The 24,623-nt window shown below is 49.3% G+C and overlaps 1 protein-coding gene across 1 annotated transcript; it reads left to right on the top strand.

Annotated features, from left to right (window-relative positions):
- Positions 1 to 274: 274 nt before the first annotated feature.
- Positions 275 to 2,567, top strand: LOC142363674 (olfactory receptor 14A16-like). The gene is made up of 2 exons (XM_075439823.1): positions 275 to 670; positions 2,535 to 2,567. Exons 1-2 carry the CDS (start codon positions 275 to 277, stop codon positions 2,565 to 2,567), a joined length of 429 nt encoding a protein of 142 aa, XP_075295938.1.
- The last annotated feature ends 22,056 nt before the right edge of the window (positions 2,568 to 24,623 follow it).

Here is a 24,623-nt window from a genome sequence, read left to right as displayed (position 1 = left end):
TGCCCCACCATGCCCATGCACCCACTGTCCGCAGAGCAGAGCTGGCTTTTTAGCAGCCGGAAGGAAGAGGTCCTGCTGCTCCCGGTACACTCAGGAACAACCAACCAGAGCTGCAGCCACAGAGCTGAAGCAAGGGCTCCTGGAAAACGAATGATGAATGTGTGTAACAGGGTGAGGGTCTTGGAGAAAGGCTTTGATTTTGCTCTGAGAAGTCTGCCCTAAATCTTCATTGGTTCTTCCTCTAAGAACAGAATCCCTTGCCCAGATGAAACAAATGACCAACAGCAGCTCCATCACCCACTTCCTCCTCCTGGCATTTGCAGACACACGGGAGCTGCAGCTCTTGCACTTCTGCCTCTTCCTGGCCATCTACCTGGCTGCCATCCTGGGCAACGGCCTCATCATCACTGCCATAGCCTGTGACCACCGCCTCCACACCCCCGTGTACTTTTTCCTCCTCAACCTCTCTTTTCTTGAGCTGGGCTCCGTCTCCACCACTCTCCCCAAAGCCATGGCCAATTCCCTCTGGAACACTAGGGCCATCTCCTATGCAGGGTGTGCTGTCCAGCTCTTTTTCTTTCTCTTCTTGATTGTGGGGGAGTGTTGTCTCCTCACTGTCATGGCCTATGACCGTTACACGGCCATCTGCAAACCTCTGCACTATGAACTGGTGATGGGCAGCAGAGCTTGTGTCCACATGGCAGCAGCTGCTTGGGGCAGTGCTTTCCTCCATGCTCTCTTGCACACTGTCAATACATTTTCAATTCCTCTCTGCCAAGGCAGTGCCCTGGACCACTTCTTCTGTGAAATACCCCAGATCCTCAAGCTCTCCTGCTCACAGTCCTACCTCAGGGAAGTTGGGCTTCTTGGGGTTAGTGTTTCTTTGGCTTTTGGGTGTTTTGGTTTCATTGTCGTGTCCTATGTGCAGATCTTCAGGGCTGTGCTGAGGATCCCCTCTGAGCAGGGACAGCACAAAGCCTTTTCCACATGCCTCCCCCATCTGATTGTTTTGTCTCTTTTTATCAGCACTGGCATGATTTCTTATATGAAGCCCCTCTCCATCTCCTCCCCATACCTGGATCTGGTTTTGTCATTTCTCTACTCGGTGGTTCCTCCAGCAGTGAACCCCCTCATTTACAGCATGAGGAACCAGGAGCTCAAAGATGCGTTGAAGAAGCTCATTCTGTTATTAGTCTTTCAGCAGCTATAATGTGCCCATTTCTTTTCACAAGTGATTTCTACTGCTTATGGGGAACCTCCTGTGCTCTGGTCATTTTATCTGTGATAATTCTGTTTCTCCAGGAATGTCTGCATGAACTCCACTTCTCCAGAGTCATAAATTGAGCCTGTCTAACCCTGAGGTCTTTACACATGTGTCTGTCACAAGGTTACAGCTGGCCTCCACTGTAAAATCTTTCTAATAAAAGTGGATTTCCTCAGTGGCATTGGCTAGAGGTTGGGCTTTCCTTGCATGGCTGAGGTCAGCAGCAGGCTGAAGAAACTGACCCTGTGAGTACAGTTTGCTGTGCTGTGGTTCTCCATGGAATGGGGGGAGGAAGACATGGGGTGATGTATTAGGGAATGGGACTCCAGTGAACTTTCACTGGTGGCCTCGCTTTTTGGCCTCTTCCAGCACTGACCTCTCACCACAGGTTTATGTGTGAGCTTTGTTGCATGGCCACTTCCCTCTTCCTGCTGGGCTCAGTGACTGCACAGGTGGAAAGGCAAGCCCTGCTCCACTTCTCTCCTTGTCCAAACCCTGGCAAAACCCAGAGCGAGGACATCTGCGAAACCCCACATGGGGTGTGGATAAGACTGCGTAGTTATCAGGACTTATGGGAGGCTGTCTCAGGTACAAGAAACTGAAGGGGGACAGGGCACAAAGGAATGTCTTGGGGATCACCTACGAGAAACTGTTCCTCACACCACATACACACCCTTTCCAGTGCTGAGCCGGAACAGTGGGTCCATGGGATGATCTGTGGGACAGTGTGGCTGGGCTGGGCACAGGCCGGGGCACTGGCAGCGGTCACAAAGGAACTGCCATGGGGTGACCACCTGGATTTGGTGGCTGCAAGAATAGTTAAGAGTAAAGAGAAGGGATCCAAAATTCAGATGCCCAGTTTAGGAATGATATTGGCAAGCTGTCGTGGGTTTAGCAAAGGGCTGCACGACAGCAAGGGACTGGCGCACTTGGCCTGTGAGGAGAGGCTGAGGGAGCTGGGCTTGTCCAGTCTCGAGAAGGAAAGGCTGAGCAGGACATCACCCCAGCCTGCCAGCACCCACAAGAAGGTTATGGAGAACAGAGAGCACTTCTCTTCACCCTATTGCATGGCAGGAGGACAAAAGACCATGGGAGGAAAGTGAACGAAGAGTGTTTCAGCCAGGAGAGAAGGACAACATTTTTCCCCAGGAGCTCAAACAAGTGCTGGAACAGGTCACCCATGGAGGCTGGGTAGTCTCTGTCCTTGGGAAGTCTCAAACTCAAACTGAATCAAGCCTTGAACCATTTGGTCTGACCCTGTTTTGGACAGGTTGCACTGCAGACTTCTGGATGTCTCATCTAGGCACTGTTCCTTTAAGATCCTATTGCGCCCTTTTTGTAACTGGAGCAGAGCAGATGTTTGTGGGGCTTGAATCCTCCTGTGCTGTAAGGGACTGTTTAAACAAACATTTAAAACCATGAAGAGAGGTTGACACCTCAATGTGACTTGCTCTGGGTATCGACTAAAGAGCCCTGGTCAGGGAAGCTTTTAGGGAGTGAGAATCTGTGCAAGACACCAAATGATCCTGTTCTAATGCCTGTAGGCCTGTCAGATGTCATTTAAATAGCAATGAAAATGGAAGTAAGAAGAGCTGAAGACAAAGACCCAAAGCAAAGAAACATCTCAATGGACTTTTCAGGTTTTTCTAAGACTTTCAAGGATATCCTTTTTTGAGAAGTGTTGTCCAGAATAGGGAATGGATGTAGGACACACGTATCTTCAGCTACAGGGACACAGAAACCTGGTGCCAGTGGAGATGATCTAGCAAACCCTCACCAACCTCCTCCTGCAGCTTCCAAGGAGCTCTGGTCTCCCACAGGTCCTCTGACATAGAAACCAGTCCCAGCACAGCAATCCAGGTACACTGCGGCACCCTAACAGTGGCATTGCCTGTTTATGGTCAGATACCTGATGTCTGTTTTAAAAAGTATACAATTTTATTATTTCCTATATTTTAGAAAAATCTACAAGCACATTTACATCAGCTGAATCACTGGAGTCCTTTCTTAGAAATGGAAATGTCCCTTTGGTCAGCTGCACTCAGCTGTCCAAGATTTGTTCCCTCCTAACTTCTGGGGCACCCCCAGCCTACTTGCTCATAGGGCAGCATTAGGAGCCAAAAAGTCCTTGATGCTGCACAAACACTGCTCAGCTGTAACTAAAATATAGATGTGTTCCCAGGTGTCTCTTGAGTCCCTGGAGCCATTGCAGTGACAAGGGGAGAGCCCTACCTGACTTAGGGCTGGGGCTGGTATGGGGTAATGGGGTCTGGGATGATGTTTCTGGGGCAGTTTCTTCTGTCTGTTTGTCACTGTTTAGAGCAGGGCAGCAATAAATGAGTGGCAGATGCGTGATATTATCACACCCCCCCCCCCACCCCCTACTAGGGGAAGGGAAAAAGGAGGAAAAGGGAGAGGGACTTACAAACTGGAAATTAAAATAACTTTACTAATAACACCAAAAATAGAGCAATAATGCAAAATACATAAATTCTATTGAGTTTCCCAGAGTTGTGGGGGCTGATGTTGTTCCAGTGGCTGCTGGGCAGACACTAGGAAGTCCTGTCACACCAACCCACATCCTGGGAAGCAAGGATTAAGGACACGTAGTGGTTCCTTAGGAAGACAAATGTCTGACTAAGAAATATCATCTCTTTGCATCCCTCCTTTACCTCAGTATCAACGCTGAGCATGATGTCATAACGTACGGAATATCCCATTGTTCAATTCAGGTAAGCTGTCACGTCTATGTCACCTCCCAACCACTGGACCACCCTGAGCCAGCCAGCTTTGGGGTGGTTGGAGAGACAGCCTTCATGTGGTCTGAGCACTGCTCAGTAATAGCCAAAACACTGGTGCGTGATCAACACCGTTCCAGCCATGAGTCCGAAGCACAGCAGCATGTGGGCTGCTCTGGCAAAAGTGACCCAGTACCAGCCAGACCCAGTACCGTGGTGCTCAGGGGTCTTTTCCAGCCTGTGTTATTCTGTGATTCAATGAATATTTTCCTTGGAGAGCTCTTGGAAGACAGAATCAGAGAATCACAGAATCACAGAATGCTTGGGGTTGGAAGGGACCTCTGTGGGTCACCCAGTCCAACCCTCTTGCCGAAGCAGGGTCACCCAGAGCAGGGTGCACAGGACCTTGTCCAGGCGGGTCTTGAATATCTCCAGAGAAGGAGACTCCACAACCTCCCTGGGCAGCCTGTTCCAGTGCTCCGTCACCCTCAGAGGGAAGAAGTTCTTCCTCATGTTCAGCTGGAACTTCCTCTGCTTCAGTTTGTGCCCATTGCCCCTTGTGCCCATTGCTGGGCAGTACTGAAAAGAGCTTGGCCCCATCCTCCTGACACCCACCCTGCAGATATTTATAAGCATTTATTAGGTCCCCTCGCAGCCTTCTCTTCTCCAGGCTGAACAAGCCCAGCTCCCTCAGCCTCTCCTCATAGGAGAGATGCTCCAGTCCCCTCACCATCCTTGTAGCCCTCCGCTGGACTCTATCCAGTAGCTCCTCATCTTTCTTGAAGTGGGGAGCCCAGAACTGCACACAGTACTCCAGATGAGGCCTCACCAGGGCACTGTAGAGGGGAAGGAGAACCTCCCTCGTCCTGCTGGCCACACTCCTCCTAATGCACCCCAGAATGCCATTGGCCTTCTTGGCAGCCAGGGCACACTGCTGGCTCATGGGTCCACCAGGTCACCCACGTCCCTCTCTGCAGAACTGCTCTCCAGCAGGTCCGCCCCAAGCCTGTACTGGTGCATGGGGTTGTTCCTCCCCAGGTGCAGGACCCTGCACTTGCCCTTGTTGAACCTCATCAGGTTCCTCTCTGCCCAACTTTCCAGCCTGTCCAGGTCACGCTGAATGGCAGCACAGCCTTCTGGTGTATCTACCACTCCTCCCAGAACAGAAAGAGAAACAAGAAAAAGCACAAAGGAAGCAGTAGAGACATAAAATTCACAAATACAAATACAGCAGTTCCTCCAAGGAACATTCCTCCACTCAAACCATTAGCAAGGAATCTATTAGATAAATTTAATGAAACAGGCTTAATTTTATCTGCTCAGGTGCTGGGCCCCAAAGAGGGTAATTGTTGGTTATGGTACCACGTGCTCAGTTGCATGTCAGCAACTTACAATCCTGTACAAAGTCAGAGGCTGTGAAGGGGGCTGTAAGATCACTTCTGGATCTGGAGGTCATTTGTCAACTGCAGTTATGCACCTGAGAAAGGGACCATAATGTCACTTTTCTCTGAAGCCGCTGACAGGGCAGCCTTTGACTCATAGTGGGGATATATGCTTTTCAGGTCCCCTCTGCCAGTGTCTGTGACAGGCCAGCAGCAGGCACCTGACTGGCACAGACACTGGGAGATCCCCTCTGCCGAAGGACCCAGGCTCACTGCAGGAAGGGGGCTGGTATTTTGGGTGCCGTGTCTCTTGCGCTCGAGCACATGATGGGACAGCAGTGACCGAGAGGCTTTGTGTAAATGTGGGGTGTCTTATTGTATCTATGTGAAATCAATTAAACTGGAGAAATATTTGTGTCTGAGATGCACCCTCAGAGTATAAGCAATGAATGGGAAACGAAACACCTTGCTGGCTGCCCCAGCTCTTGGAAGGCTGGTCTGTGCCTGGAGCAGTCAGAGCTCTTGAGAACCAGAATAGCCAGGGCTTTTGTGCTGGTCTGGTGAGACAGGATGGCATGGAGGGGCTGCAAAGCTCTCAGGATCTCCGGGGAGGAGAGCAGGGGACACAGGGTGCCTCCTTTGCTTTTTGCCATGCATGATCCCTCATCTCTGGGGCTGACTCCTCTCTGTCCCCCAGCAGCTGCTGTGCCCTTGAGAGGGGCTGAGGCTGTGGAGCGACTGCCCAGAGCACCCTGCGGTGGGCACAGCTGTTAGGCCAGCCCAGACTGGGCTGTGCTGGGGAGAGGGCATTGTCAGTGGAAAGAGGGCAGGGGAGGTGGGAGAGCTTGGAGGGGAGATGGACTGGACTGGGAGATACCTGGGAGAGAAAAACATCAGTGTATAACTCATGAAGGGTGAAGGGTGAAGACTCACACCAGGCGGTTTGTTGTGCAGAGCCATGGCTGACAGAAGGGCTTGATGACATGTAGGTGTAGGAGAAGGAGTCTGGTCTGTGCCCTTGGTGGCATGGATAGACCAGGAAGCTGGCCCAGGGCCTTTGTCACCACTCCGCCGTTGGCCATTTCTCATCGGCCTTTTCCGGACCCTGGTCTTTTGGCCCAGACCCTGGCAGACCCTGGAGCAGGGCTGTCTGTGAAGCCCCATATGTGACATGGCCTCTCCAGGACCTTGGAACAGCTGCCTGACAGGAAGGCCATGAGATCACAAAGCACTAAGAAATGCTGTGGGCACCATGTCAGAGTAACCATTCCCCACTCTGAACACACCCTGTCCTGTGCTGTGCCCTCACAGCAGGGCCATGGGAACATACTTGAGGCAGCGGGGTTGTGACAATGCAGGAGAGGGCACAGATATGAAGCAGCTGCCAGTGGGGGACAGCAAGGACAGGCACAGACAAGGAATTTATGTACATTGCCTCTGCTGAACAAGGAAGAAGGAAGGATTCTGTGAAATACTCTGTGATTCAAGAAAAAGGATTCTGTGAAACATTCTGTCCAGATTTCAGATACTCACGTTAAAAATATAGGCAAGCTGGTGTGGTCTTAGCAAAGGGCCCTCAGGACAGCCAGGCACTGGACCACTTTGCCTGTGAGGAGAGGCTGAGGCAGCTGGGCTTGTCCAGACTCGAGAGGGGAAGGCTGAAGGGGACCTCATCCGAGCCTGCCAGTACCAATGAAGACGTCATGGAGAATGCAGTCAGTCTCTTCATCCCGATGCATGGCAGGAGGACAAAAGACAATGGGAGAAAGGTGAAATGGAAGAGGTTCAACCAAAAAATAAAGACAACTTTTTCCCTGAGGAGCTCAGCCAAGTGCTGGAACAGCTCACACAGAGAGGTTGGGCAGTCTCTGTCCTTGGGGCTGTGTAAGGCAAAACAGGCATGATGCAGAAACAACAACAAAACCACACATGAAATGTAAAGAGTAGATTTATTTTCATTATCTCACAAAGCAGGGGATCTCTGATACAGCACCTGGGCAGAGGCACCGACGCCAAGCAGGAGTGCAGACACCACAGAGCTCAGTCCCTGCTAGACAAAGAGTGCCAGCTACTGAACTTGTTTCTTTCACATTGGTATATCAGGGATTCACTCAGACAGAACTTTCCACTGTGCCTGGATCCTTCCCGCAGCAGGGCAGGAATCTCAAACATGTTCGACAGATTGTCTTGGAGTAAATCACAGGCCTATGTTATCTAAACACAGATGTCGTACTTCTTCAGCACACAAGACTAATCATTGTTTAGTATGCTACATGTGTTTTCCGACACCCCAGCTGCAAGTCACTTGAGTGTGTTGACAATCCTCCTTGCCAATCTTCCATTGTCATCCCACATGCCGCAGGTGACAATCCAACAGCACACACCGTCTCTCCTGCCTGAAAGATTGTTATGGACGGATGGAGAACAAAGTCATGGGCTAAGTGAACTCAATGCACATTTTAGAGGGATGGCCCATATGGTAAGGAAGACAGGAAAAGAAGAGGTAATTTATGGGGAAGTGTGGGATCTGAGTGTGATGTAGATGGTATAAAAGAAGAATTGGATACTGTCCTGGTTTCAGCTGTGTCTCACTCACAATATCTTCCCCTTGACCATCCTTGTACCCTCCCATGCAAACAGCCCGTCTCTCTTTACTTTTCCTCCCTGTTCCTAGTTTGGCTTCCTTTGCACCTTCATTCGGCATTTCCAAGCTTGTCACCATGGCAGTTCCTCCCTTGGTCAGCAATTCCATTGAACAGGTACCTCCTTCTTCTATCATTAGTGTCCCGCAATTCCTCATGTTGCTGTCTTGTCAGAGACACCACAGATCTCGTATGCACACATCAAAAGCTGTCAAAACAGAGCTTCACTCCAGGGGGAACTCTGAGAAACTTTTAGATTTGGCAGTGGAAGCCTGATGAAGCTTGACAAGAAGTTGCAAGTCATTCGGTAGGGGAGAATAACTCAAAATACTGTGGGCAGGCTGGCACCTGAACAGCTCAGGAGTGACCCTGAGGAGAAGAGCCTGGGCGTTCCAAAGGATGCCATATAATAAGGCCAACAGCATACAGGTCTGCATTAGGAGGAGTGTGGCCAGCCAGACCAGAGAGTTATCACCCCCTTGACTCAGCAGTGGTGTAGCCACATCTGGACCAGTGGGTCTGTGAGGCATGTGAGGCTCCCCAGTCTGGAAGAACAAGGAGGAACCAGGAAGATTCTAGAGGAGATTTGCCAGGATGGGTTATACGGCGTGTGTGGAGAGGCTGAGGGACCTGGGCTTCTTTAATCATGTGGAGGCTGAGGGCACTGAAGTAGTAGCCTGCATCTGCCTGAAGGGTTGTTTCAGAGATGATGGAGCTTTTCCTGGTAGTGAGAAGGGAAGGAAACCTTCACAAAGTGATGCTTGGAAGGTGCAGACTAGAGGTGAAGAAAAAGAGGTCTCACTCAAAGGGTATCCTTGTTGTGTAAGAGGTCACCCAGAGGGACTCTGGATCAGCCAAGAGATTTGAATGTCAAGGAAAAGTCAGTGAGGGTGGAGAGACATCAATTAATGTACGGAAATGCTGGGGTGAGCGCTGGGTAGGAAGTAAAGATGTGTGACTACAGGCTGAAGGGAAAGAAGCGCAGGCATGGGAATGTGTAGGACAGCCTGTAGTACAAATTGCAAAGGACTCTGGCAGAGTTGACAGATTCAACAGGACTGAGGGCTTTGTCCACTTGGCTATGGCAGCTGCCTCTAACACCAACTCCTACCAGGAGAAACTTACTTTTGAGGCTCTGGACTTTGTTTCATCTTCGCATCTTCTTTGGGAGGCTGGGAGTTATCACAGAATTTACACTTGTCATTGCTCACCCTCACATCCAGCTGTCCCTAAGAAGAGCCCTGAGCCACGCGTGAGGGACAGCATCTGCCTTCCCTGGGCCTGGGGCTCAGCCCTTGGCCTTTCTGCTTCATAAAGCAGGCCAAGGGTTTTCTCAGCATTGCAGCCACCTGCACAGTGCCTCTGCCTACCTGCAATCATGGCCTCCAATTCTCTGCTCTAAGGAGTCCCTGGGGAGGCTTTGTCAGTAATGGACCGCAGTGGGGCCAATCAATGCTTCCAGGTACTTTGAATTTTCCTTCTGCCTTCTTGAGCATTTTTTTCTATCTGCTCTCAGTATCTGAGGTTCATGGACTCAGCACCAAATACCCCATGGGGCTCATTAAAATGCAGCAAGTGCTAAGCTAACAAGCTCCTGTAAATTTCTTCAATTCTTCAAGACTTGTACAGCTAATTGGAGAATTTTGATCGTGTAGACAAGGAGTAAGATATTATACTGTGCCTAATAAAAATATTTTTTTTTATTTTTAGGAATATTTTAAAATGCTTTTCAGTTTACAGAAGAAGTGGTAGAATCATTCTTAAAGTGATCCTGATCCATGGTGTCTCCTCAGGAGGGCTGGACAGGTAGGAAAAGCAGTCCCTCTTGGTCTGACACTCTATGGACATCTTTGTTCATCACCTACCTAACCTCAATATTTCTCTCATTGGCCACCTGGGACTTGTGTCACTGTTCTTTGCATCAGACTTCTCCACTGATCTCTGCAGCTGGATGTTACAGCCCCATTGCACCATCTCCCACCTCCTCTCCACAGAGAGCTGCCTGCACACAGGCACAGAAGGAGTTTTCCTATTTGTAAGAAAGGAGTAATTAAAGCACAAACAAGTTCCATAAATAAAACACACTGTGCAAACATACAGTAATTACAATCTACCTCTAATGAGGCTGCCTTCTTTTAAGGCATAAATTATGAGAAATATTGTAGCTAGGTAGAGGAAAAAAAATAGTTACAAACATAGTTAAAGAGTTGGCTAAGGAGACGATTAGACTACTGAAAGGGAAGCAAACCTTTAACTCCCTGATGTCAAAACAGCAGCTCGGTAGGTGACAGGAATGTGAATGAACAAAGAGTAAAGGGAGGAGAAAACTGGACAATGATGCAAAGGGCCTTTGTCTAGGCAGCCTGCATCTTTAAAAAATTACTTTGGAAATAGTCAAGACAGGTGAAAATATATGAAAAATTAGAGATATTCAATATACTGTTTAACAGGCAGGATAGCACTGGAACAAGCTGCCCAGGGAGGTTGTGGAGTCTCCTTCTCCGGAGATATTCAAGACCCCCCTGGACAAGGTCCTGTGCAGCCTGCTCTGGGTGACCCTGCTTCAGCAGGGAGGTTGGACTGGGTGACCCACAGAGGTGCCTTGCAAACCCAACCATTCTGTGATTCAGTTTTGAAGTTATAGGGAGAGATCCATATTTCTTTGGAATATCCCTTTCAAAGCTTCCTGGCATTGGTCGAGGGCTCTTGTGAGTGAGGACAAGGCAAGGTTGCGCCTGTTGTTGAAAAAGGTCAGAAAGACAACCCAGGGAACCCCAGGCTGTACAAGGTCACTTTGGCATTTCTGTGCACCTACGTAAGAAGAACATGTCTGATAGCGGTCAGCATGGATTGATGATGGGTCATTCATGCCTCTCAAACCTGATTGCTGCCACGATGAAGTATCAGCATTTGTGGATGAGTAAAGAACAGTGGATGCCATTTTTGACCCTTCTGACATGGTCCCCCTCAATGTCCTTTTTCCCAGGTTAGGCCATTACTGTCTGTATGAGCTGACAAAGAAATGGATAAAAAAACAGTTGGACCATCAGGCTGAGAGAGCAGTGGTGAAGGAGTCATGCCCTACCTGGAGGTCACTGGGACATACTGGGGCATTGTGGGGCAGTAGAAAAATAGAAAATTCAAAAAGTAGAAAATTCAATGCTTGGTACACACCAGTGTCTTGGCTATTGTTTATCCATGTTTGCCCAGTGTCAAGGTCTGCTCTGTTTCTCATTCTGCTCCTGCCCAGTGAGTAAGTGGGTGGTGGGAAAGAAGCCGAGAGGGGACAACGCCAGGACATCTGATCCAAACTCCCCAGAGGGATATTCCATACCAAAGGACCTCATGCTCAGGAATAAAAGCATGTGACAGAGGAAGAAGGATGTGGACATATTTATTGTCCAATTTATCTGCTGCTTGGAAAGTGACTGGGCATCAGACTGCTTGTGGGAGGTGGTGAAGGATGGTCTTTGTTTCACTCGGTGAGACCTTATTAGTCTCTTTTCTTCACCTATTAATCTGTTATTATCTTGAGCTGAAACTTTTCACACTTTATTTCTCCCTGTGTTCTGCCCTGTCCCACTGGGGAAGGGGAGGAATGAGTGCCTGGCTGCTGGACTAGTGGCCAGATTTAACCCAACACAGCAGGGAAGTTCTTGATAACTGGGAGTGAGTTCAGTGCAGGGCTGCCAAGATGCTCAGGGGCTGAAGCACTTGCCTGGCAGTTGAAACTGAGGGCAAGGGTCTTGTTTAGCCTGGAGAGTGGAAGATCTCAAGAACCTCATAGCAGCCTGTCTGTCCCTATGGGGAATTTTTCATGAAGATGGAGCCAGTCTTGTCACCGTGGTGCCTGGGAGGAGGGTAATAAACAGTAGCAAGATGTGGAAATAAGAATGATTCAGAACAGAGAGAAGGAAAATCTTTCCCTCCATGAGGGCATCCAAGCATTGCAGCAGGTCTTCCAGAGATGTTGTGCCATCTCTGTCCCTGGAAGCTTTCCAGCCACCACTAGAGCAAGACTTGAGCAACGTGGTCAGGCTGTACAGATATTCCTGATGTGAATGTGAGGCCAGAGCAGAGACCTCCTCAAGTCCAATTAAAGATACAGGAAACTCAAGTGTTGCTGGGGTTTCTTCCCCTCTTGGTCTTCCCTTGAGCACAGCAGGAAAAATTCTCAGGTTCCCGTGACTAAGTCAGATGGAACTAAGTCAGATGTTAGGGTAGTCAGACCAGCTGCAGATTTCCTGTCCTGCTCCAGGCAGCGTTACTTAGATGGCAGGCTGCTTGACAAGCATCCCCAAACAGTCCCCATCATTTTCTTTGCATCCCCTTTCATTCCCTTTTCACTCTTCCCTCCTCTCCAGTCCTACGCTTTAACAATCCTTGTGACCTCCTATGCTAAAAAAAAGCCAAGTCTTCTTTACCATTTCCCCACTGGGCCTGCGTTTGCTCTCTTTGTACCCTTCTTTATTAGACGATTGCCACGGTGCTTTCTACCTTGATTGGAAACTCCATGAACATGAGTAATCTTTTCTTATCTTAATTGATGGTTGTATTAGAAGCACCATGGCACAGGATGACCATGAGCACACGTACTTTAAAAGCTGGACATCTGGAGTTTTTGTTCATGGGGACCTTGAGATACGTGTGGATTTGACCAGCAGAAACCTGAAGATATAAAAGGAAAAGTTGCAGAACAACTCCATGCAGCAGCATGGGAAGAGATCTGACCAGCGAAGGGGTGCCCTGAGGAGATGGGCCTGGGCATCATAATGGCAGATGCCATAGGAGCCTGTGGGCCTCCCATTTCAAAAGGAAAGTGAAGAAAGTGGAGAGGGTCCAGAGGAGGTCTGCCAAGAGTCTGCAGCAATGTGGAAGTCTTGCGGAAGGGAGCTGGAGGCGCCTGAGGTATCAGGTGCCAACAAGAAAATACCCATGAAACGCCTCAAGGGAAAAAAGGGGTGCTCTGCTATGAAGGTAACAAGGCCGACAGCTCAGATGAAATGCCTCTGTACAAACGCACGCAGCATGGGAAACAAACAGGAGGAGCTGGAAGCAATCGTGCTGCTGGAAAGCTACGACCTGATTGCCATCACGGAAACTTGGTGGGATGAATCCCACGACTGGAATGTAGCTCTTGATGGCTACAGGCTGTTCAGAAGGGACAGGCGAGGAAGGAGGGCCGGGGGCGTTGCCCTTTACATCAAGAAAACACTACAGAGTGAAGAGCTGTCCCTTAAGAATAACCACGAGCAGGTCGAAAGCTTATGGGTAAGAATCAGAGACAGAGGCAACAAAGGGAACCTAGTGGTTGGTGTCTACTACAGGCCGCCAGATCAAGAGGAGCTGATAGACGAAGTGTTCTTCCTCCAACTCCAGGAGGCTTCGCGCTCGCAGGCTCTCATCCTACTCGGGGACTTCAACTACCCTGACATCTGCTGGAAAAGCAACATGGCAAGCTGTAGGCAATCCAGCAGGTTCATAGAATGCGTTGAGGACAACTTCTTAAGCCAGGTAATAAGCACCCCTACCCGAGGGGATGCGATACTAGACCTGGTGGTCACCAATGCGAGTGAGCTAGTTGGGGATGTCAAGATCGGAGGTAGCCTGGGCTGCAGTGACCACGCGCTGGTGGAACTAACGCTACTGAGGGAAATGGGAATAATGAAGAGCATAGTCAGGACCCTAAATTTTAGGAGGGCAAATTTCCAGCTCTTCAAGGAGATAGTCAGAAGGACTGCCTGGGAAACGGTCCTCAGGGACAGGGGAACAGAACAGCGCTGGCAGGTCTTTAAGGATGTATTCCAGAGAGCGCAAGAGCTCTCGATCCCCAAGTGTAAGAAGTCGGGCAGAGAAGGGAAGAGACCAGCATGGCTGAGGCAAGAGATGCTGGTCAAACTAAGGAACAAGAGGGAACTGCACAGGCAGTGGAAGCAGGGACTGGCTTCCTGGGAAGAGTATAGGGAAGCTGCCCGGTTGTGTAGGGATGGGGTCAGGAAGGCCAAGGCACAACTGGAGCTGAACTTGGCAAGGGATGCAAAAAATAACAAGAAGGGCTTCTACAGCTATGTCAGCCGGAAAAAGATGGTCAAAGAAAGCGTACCCCTGCTCATGAGCGAGACCGGCAAACTGGCAACAGCAGATGAGGAGAAAACTGAGGTACTCAACAACTTTTTTGCCTCAGTCTTCACTGGCAACCTCTCTCCTCACCCCTTCTGAGTCGATGAATGGCATGAAGGAGACCAGGAGGGTAAAATCCTTGCAGCTGTAAGTGAAGACCAGGTTCGGGACCTCCTGAAGAACCTAAACGTACAGAAGTCCATGGGACCTGATGAGATGCATCCCACAGTCCTAAGGGAACTGGCTGATGTAGTTGCCAAGCCACTCTCCATGATATTTGAAAAGTCATGGCAGTCAGGGGAAGTCCCCAGTGACTGGAAAAAGGGAAACATTGTGTCCCTTTTCAGAAAGAGTAGAAAGCAAGACCCTGGGAACTACTGACCTGTCAGCCTCACCTCTGTGCCTGGGAAGATCAGGGAACAGATCCTCCTAGAAGATATGCTAAGGCACATGGAGGCCAGGGAGGTGATTCGAGACAGCCAGCATGGCTTCACCAAGGGCAAGTCCTGCCTCACCAACCTAGTGGCTTTTTATGATGGTGTAACAACAAGGGTGGACAAGGGAAAACCAATGGATGTCATCCATCTGGATTTTTGTAAAGCCTTTGACACGGTCCCCCACAACATCCTTCTCTCTAAATTGGAGAGCCATGGATTTGATGGGTAGACCGTTTGGTGGATAAGGAATTGGTTGGATGGTCACAGCCAAAGGGTAGTGGTCAACGACTCAATGTCCGGATGGAGACCAGTGGCAAGTGGAGTCCCTCAGGGGTCTGTACTGGGACCGGTGTTGTTCAATATATTTATAAATGACATGGACAGCGACATTGAGTGTACCCTCAGCAAGTTTGCAGATGACAGCAAACTGAGTGGTACGGTCGAGACACCAGAAGGACAGGATGCCATCCAGAGGGACCTGGACAAGCTGGAGAGGTGGGCCTGTGTGAACCTCATGAGGTTCAACAAGGCCAAGTGCAAGGTCCTACACCTGGGTCGGGGTAATCCCCACTATCAATACAGGTTGGGGGATGAAAGGATCGAGAGCAGCTCTGCTGAGAGGGACTTGGGGGTACTGACAGATGAAAGGCTGGACATGAGCCGGCAATGTGCGCTGGCAGCCCAGAGGGCCAACCATGTCCTGGGCTGCATCAACAGAAGCGTGGCCAGCAGGTCGAGAGAGGTGATTCTGCCCCTCTCCTCTGCTCTGGTGAGACCTCACCTGGAGTACTGCGTTCAGCTCTAGTGCCTTCAGCACAAGAAGGACATGGAACTGTTGGAGCGGGTCCAAAGGAGGGCTGCAAAAATGATGCGAGGGCTGAAGCACCTCTCCTATGAGGACAGGCTGAGAGAGTTGGGCTTGTTCAGCCTGGAGAAGAGAAGGCTGCGGGGAGACCTGATTGCAGCCTTTCAGTACTTAAAGGGAGCCTATAGGAAAGATGGGGACAATCTTTTTAGTAGAGACAGCAGTGACAGGACGAGGGGTAATGGTTTTAAACTAAAACAGGGTAGGTGTAGGGTAGATATAAGGAAGAAATTCTTTACAGTGAGTGTGGTGAAACACTGGAATGGGTTGCCCAGAGAGGTAGTGGAGGCCCCACCCCTGGAAACATTCAAGACCAGGTTGGACAGGGCTCTGAGCAACCTGATCTAGTTAGTGGTGTCCCTGCTCGCTGCAGGGGGGTTGGACTAGATGACATCTAGGGGTCCCTTCCAACCCAAAACTTTCTATGATTCTAAGATGGAGTGAGGGGGCCTAAAGTGTGAACTGTGAGGAGAGTGTGAGGGAACTGGGCCTTCGTGGCCTGCTGAAGGGAATGTGCGGATAGGGTCGTGTCCCTTCTGTCTGAGTACATGTTGGGACAGCAGCAGGCACACAGCTTGGGCATGTTTATCCAAGAAGCTGAAAGGCTAGCAGACTTGCGAGATGATGGGGAGGCTGCTTCTCAGTGGTCTGGTGAAAGGCTTCAAGAAGGCTGGTGGGTGGGAGATTTCCCTGGAGGTAGGAAACAGCAGGATATAGCAACACCGCCACGGAGAACAGCTTGGCAGGCGGAGAATGAACTTTAGGCCGAAGAAATGTCATGCAAAGGGTAGTGCTGTGGTGCAAGAAGTCATCCAGAAGGAGGACGAGACCATCCCATCTCTTTGTGTTTCAAGGAACAGAAGTTTGAGTGGAGATATGTTCTTTGGAGGAACTCTGTATTTATGCTTCCGCATTTTATATCTCTAATTTTGCCTTTTTTTTTAATTCCTTTTTCTGTGCAGTGTCAGGACCCGGAGGGCATCAATAGGCCTTCATGGCCCTGACCAGCCATGCCTGGGGCCTCCACCCACACCTCTATTCCTTGGGCCCAGGAGACCGTTTTAGCCCAGGCCTGAGCTGCAGCCCCAGCTTCATCTTTGCTGTACATGTACTGGTCTCCAAACACAGCTGTGGACACAGCTTTGCCTGTTCATGGACTTTGATGACTTGGGCATTCAGACTCACTTCTCATCTTCATCTTTGTCAGATATACAAGGAAATGACACTGTGGACCTCCAAGTGCCAGACTCCAGCTGACTCACAGAGGCCACAGGCCTTTCTGCTTCCTTTCTTTCCACCACTTGTTGAGGTTTTGGGAGGAGAGGAACAGGTGACGTTTGTGGGGGCCAAGGATTGGATGTCAGGAGCAGAGTCGTCACATGTGGAGTGATCTGAAGGCTGTCCTAGTTCCAAACTGTTATCTTCAGCTCCTTCCTCAAAGGCCTGAAATCTCCTACAAGAGCCCCTTCCACCTTGGTCTCATTTAGCAATTAATTTGAGAGTACCCAAGTCAGAGCCTTGCTTTCAGTTCTGTTTACAGCCTAAAGCACCCCATGGTGGGAAGACATCCCAGGAAGCTTGTAGAAGGTGAATGTTCCTAGGAATCTCAGGAGGCCTGGCATACCAATAGCTGTCGTCAGGCAGCTGGCCAAATGCACTGTCTCCATTTGTGTAATCGGGGCTTAGATGTCTGGTTTATGTGTAAACTCTCTCTGTGGATGCTGACATTTGCTGCGCAACAAGGTTTGACCTCAGGGCTGGCCTTGCTTTGAGCTGGGCATTGGACTTGAGACCTTCTGAGCTCCGTTCCACTCTGAGTTGTTCTATGATGTAGAGGACCTCACCTCCAGCTTAATCTCTTCTTGTAGAACACATAGGGAAGCACAGCCTCATAGAAGTGTTGGTGGGGAAGAGACTGTTGGGGGTGTCTCATCCAGCCTCCAGAATGGCTGTGATGTTTTGGAGCTGAAATGTGAAGAGCTCCAGAGGTAGCTATGACAGCAGTCACCTCCTAGTCCATTTGATTTTTCATAAGGCTCAGCTGCAAGCTCCTAAGAGGCACTTTGTGGCTGTTACCTCTATCATATCACTAGCCACTGCAGAGGAGAGCTTGGCTCTGTCATATCTCCAGGTAGCAGTAGGCTTTTACTAGGGCAATCCATGCCTCTCCTTCAGGAGGCCAGATAGACCCAGTTTCCTCGGAATCTCCTCACATTTCATGCTTTAGGCCGCTCCCTCTATTTTGGAAGACCTCCTCTGGACACTGTCACTTTCCGATTGAAATATGAGGCCCACTGGCTCCTATGGCATCTGCCCTCATGATGCCCTGGTCCTTCTTATCAAGGCGCTCCTTTGCTAGTCAGATCCCTTCCCATGCTGCTGTTTGGACTTATTCTGCAGCTTTTCCTTCTCAACATTCAGGTTCCTGTTGGCCAAATCCCCAGGTGTCTCAAGGTCCCCATGGTCAGAACCTCCAACCATCCAGCTTTGAAAGTATGTGTACTTATCGTCATCCTGTGCCATGGTGCTAATATGACCATGAATTAGGTAGTTACAGATAAGCAAAGAGTGCCAGTATTCATCAAGTTGCTAAGCGAGGTAGTAAGCACCGTGGCAATCATCTAAGAAATGTGGGTACAAAGTGAGCAAACGCCGGTCCAGTGGGGAAATGGAAAAGAAGACTTGGCTTTTTTTTTTTTTTTTGCATAGCAGTGGATAAGGACGGTTAAAGAACAGGACTGGAGAGGTGGGAAGAGTGAAAACACAAATAGAAGGGGAAGCAAAGGAAATGTTTGAGATGAGTGTTTTGAGGATACCTGTCAAGCAGCCTGGCATCTGAGCAATGCTGCCTGGAGCAGGACAAGAAAGCTGCAGCTGGTCTGACTATACTAACATCCGACTTAGTTCCATGCTTGTGGGGAACCTGAGAACTTTCCCTACTGTCCTCAAGGGAAGACCAAGAGGGGAAAGGAACCCCAGCATCATTTAAGTTTCCCATCTCCTTAATGGCACTTGAGGAGGTCTCTGCTCTTACCTCGTGCTCATGTTAGGACCAGCTATGGAGCCAGACCACATTGCTCAAGGTGTAATCCAGTGGTGGCTGGAGAGCTGCCAAGAACAGAGATGGCACAACATCTCTAGAAGACCTGCTGCAATGCTTGAATGTCCTCATGGAGAAAAATATTTTTTTCCTTATCTCTGTCCTGATCCTTCCTTATTTCAACATCTCACTATTGTCTATTGTCCTCCTGCCAGGCACCACGCTGACAAGACTGGCTCCATCTTCATGAAAACTTCTCCGTAGGGAATGACAAGGTTCTTGAGACCTTCCACTCTCCTGGCTAAACGAGGCCCTTGCCCTCAGTTTCTCCTGCCAGAAAAGTGCTTCAGCCTCTGAGCAGGCAGGCCTGCACTGAACTCACTCCCAGTTATCAAGAGCTTCCTTGCTGTTGTGTGTTGACTCTGGCCAGTAGCCCACCTGCTACTCACTCTTTCCTCCCCTTCCCCAGTGGGACAGGGAAGAGAACAAGAAGAAATGAAGTGTGAAAAGTTTCTGCTCTAGATAATAATAAGAGTTTAATAGATGAAGAAAAGAGATTAAAAAAAGACCTCACCAAGTGAAACAAAGACCATCCTTGACCACCTCCCACAAGCAGACTGATGCTCTGCCACTTTCCAGCCTTCAAATTCCTTAAATGATAAAAACCTCCACATCCTTTTCCTCTGTCCCAAGCTTTTATTTCTTAGCATGAGTTCATATGGTACGGAATATTCCTGTGGTCAGTTTGGATCAGCTGTCTTGGCTGTGTTCTCTCACAACTTCTTTCCCACTGCCCACTTACTCACTGGAAAGGAGTAAGTGGAAACAGAGCAGGCCTTGACGCTGGTCAGACATGGATGAGCAGTAGCCAAGACACTGGTGTGTTACAAGCATTGAGTTTTCTTGACTCCCACAGGCACAGGAAACACCCACCCTGCAGGACGTCTGGTGGTCTAGTCCAGAAGAGAAGCCCTGCAGGGCTGGCCTTTCTCCCTTAGGACAGTGAGACCCGCAGCCCATGGAAGACCATTGTGGAGCAGGCTCCTGGAAGGAACTGCTGCCCATGGAGAGAAGCCGACGCAGGAGCAGGTTTTCTGGCAGGACCTGTGGCCTGTGGGGGTGGACCCATGCTGGAGCAGTCCACTCCTGAAGGAATATAACCCAATTGGTTGCTACTAATACATGTGAGAGTTGCTTCCTCTGTACAAAGAATACAGGTCTTACATTGCTTTGGGCCCAGAAGAGTTCCCAGTACTGCCCCACAATGCCCCAGTATGTCCCAGTCACCTCCAGGTAGGGTATGACCCCTTCACCACTGTCCTCTCAGCCTCATCTTCCGACTCGTGTTTTGCCCGTCTGTCTCCCCATCCAGACTGTAATGGACTATCCTGGGTACAAGGATATGGAGGGAGACCACTTCAAATATCTCGCTGAAGCAGAGAGAAACAACAGACACTGCTCTCCCCTCATTCACAAATGCTGTTATTCCATCATGAAGGCAATCAGGTCATTGAGGCATGATTGACCCTTGGTAAGTACATGCTGATGATTCTTGGACACAGTCTTCTATTTCAGCTGCCCAGAAATGTCACCCCAGAGGACCCTACTTGAGGGCTCGCTCCTCACCAATGCGACCTTGTACAGCCTGGGGTTCCCTGGGTTGCCGTTTCAACCTCTTTCAACAATGGGCACAACATTGGTCTGTCCTCACTCACAAGAGCCCTCTGCAATCCCATGACCTTTGAAAAGGGATATTGCAAAGAAACGTCGATCTTCCCCTATAAGATGAGTACCACTATTCTGCCTCTTCTGCAGTGTATTTAGTTTCTCTACTCTTTCATATATTCTCACCTGTCCTGAAACAATGACCTTTTCTAATGTCTTGTCAAACACAGACTGCCTAGACAAAGGCCATTTCCATTGCTCTCCAATTTCATCTTCCTACTTCTTTTTCGTTCAGATACCTCTCACTTATACCGCTGTTTTGAGCTTCAGGTAGTTGAAAGCTCATCTATATTTCAGTAGTCTAATTGTCTCTTTTCCCACCTCTTTAATTATGTTCACTTCTATCTTCTTTTACCTATTATCTCCGACATTTCTGAGAATTTTATCCCTTACAGAGAAGCTACCTCACTAGAGGCAGCTTCTAGTTAGCATATGGTTACAGAGTGTATTTTGTTCCTTATGAAAATTGGTCATGCTTTAATTTTCCTTCCTTACAAATAGGAAAACTCATTTTGTGTCTGTGAGCAGGCAGTTCTCTAAGGACAGTAGCTGGGAGATGGTGCAATGGAGCTGTAACATCCAGCTGCAGAGATCACTGGAGAAGTCTGATGCAAGGAACAGTGACACAAGCCCCAGGTGGCCGACGAGAGAAACATTGGGGTTGGGGAGGTGAGGAGCAAAGTTGTCGGACCTGAAGGGACTGTTTTTCCTACCTGTCCAGACATCCTGAGGAGACACACTGGACTACTAGCACTTGGAGAATGCTTCTACCACTTCTTCTGTAAGCTGAAAAGCAATTAAAAATATCCCTTAAAATAAAAAAAAAAAAAAAAATTTATTAGGTGCAGTAGGACATCTTCCTCCTTAACTACACTATGAAAAAACTCCAATTAGCTGCATAAGTTGCAAACTCAAAGAAAATTACACATTAGCTTGTTAGCGCTTCCTGCATTTTAATGAGCCCCATGGGGTATTTGGTGTTGAGTCCCTGAAGCTCAGGTACTGAGAGGGGATAGAAAAAACTGTTCAAGAAGTCAGCAGGAAAACTGAAAGTACCTGGAAGCATTGATTGGCCCCACTGAGGGCCATTACTGACAAAGCCTCCCCAGGGACTCCTTAGAGCAGAGAACTGGAGGCCATGATTGCAGGTAGGCAGAGGCACTGTGCAGGTGGCTGCAATGCTGAGAAAACCCTTGGCCTGCTTTATGTAGCAGCAAGGCCAAGGGCTGAGCCCCAGTCCCTGGGAAGCTAGACTCTGTCCCTCACACATGGCTCAGGGCTCTTCTTGGGAGTAGTGGGGTGTTAGGGTGCTCTGTCCCACTCAGTGGGTTAAGGACAGGGGTTTTTTTATTTCTCTTTGCGATACTCAGAAGTCATAACAACGATCAAGAGGCTTGACTAAAACCGATGCTTTACTTGAAATTCAGTAAGATTACAAAGTATGATTACTTAGTAACTTCATAACATTCATTTGAGCACTGTGGGATTAGAACAGATATTGACTTGGCAAGGCTTACCACAACACTATGTCTGATTTTATGAAACCACAGAACACAGCAGACTGACAAACCTACAACAACATTACCTTTATGTGCCTAGAATGTCAGAGGTAGAGAAAGAGAGGAAAACAAAAGGAAGAAATAAATGAAAAGGTCTCTTCACCTTTGGACCCAGTGGCAGTCTCTACTGGTGGTCAGTGTCCTCCGGTAGTGGGTGTGTGTCACAAGGACCTGGCTTCCTCTGCTTTTATAGCCTTCATTGACCTGTTTCACAGCTTCCTGAAAGTTCTCGAAAATAAATCTGTGTGCTTGGGGAGGGGTGCCTTGGCGTTTTCACAGCCCCCCCCCTGCAAGACTGGTTGTTGCCATGCACAAGTGCTTAACACTTTGCCTACCTGACGTCTCAGAGGGAGATGGGTTTCACAAGCCAGCTGTGGTGAATGACTTCATGGACCCCAATCTTGTGCTCAATCAGAGTCGTTTTATTGCTCAAGTGAATACCATATATACTAATACAATAGTTACTAGAGCCAATCATCTTTGGATTTGTGGCTTTGCGAAGTTCACGGTTGCTATTTTCCAGGATCTTTTGCAGCTGGATGTGTGAAAACAGCTGATCTCCTGAGAACAGCAAAGGGAGGCACAGGATGCGCTGCTCCTTCAGGGTCATGAGACAGTGCTGTTCTGTCTCAAGTTGTATGGTTTCCCACAGCCAGCACCCTGCCTCCACAGGGTTTCCCTTGTATTCCACACTCACTTATCAAGCTGACGAAGTTCCCAAAGCACAATGCCTGATTTAGGAGTTTGCTTAATTTGTGCATCTTGGTGTCGGTGTCTCATGATGGATGTTTGTGAGAATTGCTAACTTTGGCCTGGGGCTGTACAGAGGGTGAGCAATGCCCAGTGTAGGAAAATTCCACGAAACCTCCCAGCCTCCAAAAGAAGGGATGAGGATGAAACAAAGTCCACAGCCTCAAATAATGTTTCTTCTGGTAGGCCTTCATGGCAGAGGCAACTGCCATAGCCAAGGCGACAAAGCCCTCGGTCATGTTGAGCCTTTCTGCCCTGCCGCAGTGCTTAGTCATCTCCACTGCAGGCTGTCCTACACCATCCCATGCCTGCATCTCTTTACCTTCAGCCTGTAGACACGCATCTTTATTTCCTACCTAACTCTCACCCTGGCATTTCTATGCCTTCCATTGACGTCTCTGTACACTCACTGGCTGTTCCTTGAAACACAAAGCCGTGGGTTGATCCAGGTTCCCTCTGAGATGTCACTGAAAGAGTAGCAAGGTCACTCTTGTACCACAATGCTACTCTTTCAGTGACATCTCTTTTTCTGCACATGCCATTGGAACCTTCCAAACAGCATTTTATTGAGCTTTCCTTCTCTTCTGACTACCAAGAAATGCTTCATCATCAGTTAAACTACCCTTCAAGCAGGGGCATGCTACTACTATAGTTGCCTGAGCTTCCACTTCATCACGCTAAAGCAGCCCAGGTCCCCCAGCCTCTCCACAGAGACCCCAAACTTCACCCTGGCAGATTTCCTCTGCACCCTCTCCAGTTCTTTCCGCTCCTGCAGACCGCAAAGTCCCACACTCAGACACAGTTGTCCAGATGCAGCCACACCAGTGCTGAGTCAAGGGGGATGGTAACCCCCTTGTTTGGGTGGCCACGCTCCTCCTACTGCAGCCCTGTACGTAGCTGGCGTCTTCACTCTTGGTTGGTAGTGTTTGCTCTGTCAAATGGCCTTTGAAATGATACTTCACAGAGTCTATGCACCTTTCTTCATGGGCACATAACAATCCAGAACCTCTAGGTACAAAACTACAACCCAGTAACGTGCCTGCTGCTGGCTGTCAGGTTCTCAGGCGGAAGTGATGTCATAGTCAGCACCCCAGCCATGTGTCTGCTGGTGGCCAGTCACCTAAGAAGATTGGAGACTGAAGTGACCTCTCACTCACCTTCATGATCATGTGTTTCCTACTCATCTATGAGCTTCTCAGACACAGTTGATGTCATAATGATATTGCAACCCGTCAGCCTTCTTGCGGCCTATAAACTGACCAGAGAAAAGCAAACACCATAATCTTCCAAGCCAGCTTCTCAGGCAGACACAACCAAGCCATGGGCCTGCTGCTGTCCCATGAGGTACCCAGGTGGAAGGGCTGTGACAACCCATATCCAAGCCTTCTTCCTGGATGGCCCTACCAGGTACCCAAGGAAAGGGATTCACACAATTCCCTTGACAACCCCAGGCCTTCTGCTGGCCTGTTTGGGGTGCTGGCAGATGTGAGCCGAAAAGCTCATAACCCAGCCATGAGTCAAGGGCTGACCGACCAGCTACTGCAGAGAGAGGTGACCTCACCAGCCCTTTCCCAGCCATGCTCCTGCTGCTGCCTTTTCAACTCTCAAGATAGAAGTGACCTCACAGCCACCTTCACAGCCATGTGCCTCCTGCTGGCCTGTGAGACCGTGAGATACAGCTGACCTCACCATAACATTCCTATCCATCTCCTCTTGTGACCTCTGAGCTGATCAGACACAGGTCACCTCACAGTCCTCTTCCAACGCCATGTGACTCTTCTGGGGCCTCATGATCCCTGCCCTAGCCCGAGAGGCCAAAGAGCATAAGTTAGGATTAAGAAGGCATCTGACACCATATATTAAGACAGTTGCCTCAAAGCTTTGTTGCAAAGCTTGCTGCAGGACCTCCTGGCAGGTCAGTAAATCTTTGTTTGCAGCCCAGCTGAACCTCCTGGTGGGCCAGCCAAATAGAAATCAGCCACCCGAAACCAGCTTTGAAGGGAGTTGGAGGACAGGTACCTCGTTGTGGAAAATGTGTCTAGGCACCGACCCCCTCCCCGACCTGCTGGAGCCAGGACTGAGAAAAAAGCACATGCACAGG

The sequence above is a fragment of the Opisthocomus hoazin genome, chromosome 19 (genome assembly GCF_030867145.1).
Source record: "Opisthocomus hoazin isolate bOpiHoa1 chromosome 19, bOpiHoa1.hap1, whole genome shotgun sequence".
Taxonomy (NCBI): domain Eukaryota; kingdom Metazoa; phylum Chordata; class Aves; order Opisthocomiformes; family Opisthocomidae; genus Opisthocomus; species Opisthocomus hoazin.
The sequence above is the reverse complement of the archived record's forward strand: the minus strand, read 5'-3'. Positions and strand labels throughout refer to the sequence as shown.

Bases quoted from the DNA above. Each gene is read 5' to 3' on its own strand.
- LOC142363674 (XM_075439823.1), top strand. From the start codon at position 275: ATGACCAACAGCAGCTCCATCACCCACTTCCTCCTCCTGGCATTTGCA. The intron at 671-2,534 runs GTGATGGGCAGC...TGTTTTGGACAG, and splicing joins AACCTCTGCACTATGAACTG to GTTGCACTGCAGACTTCTGG.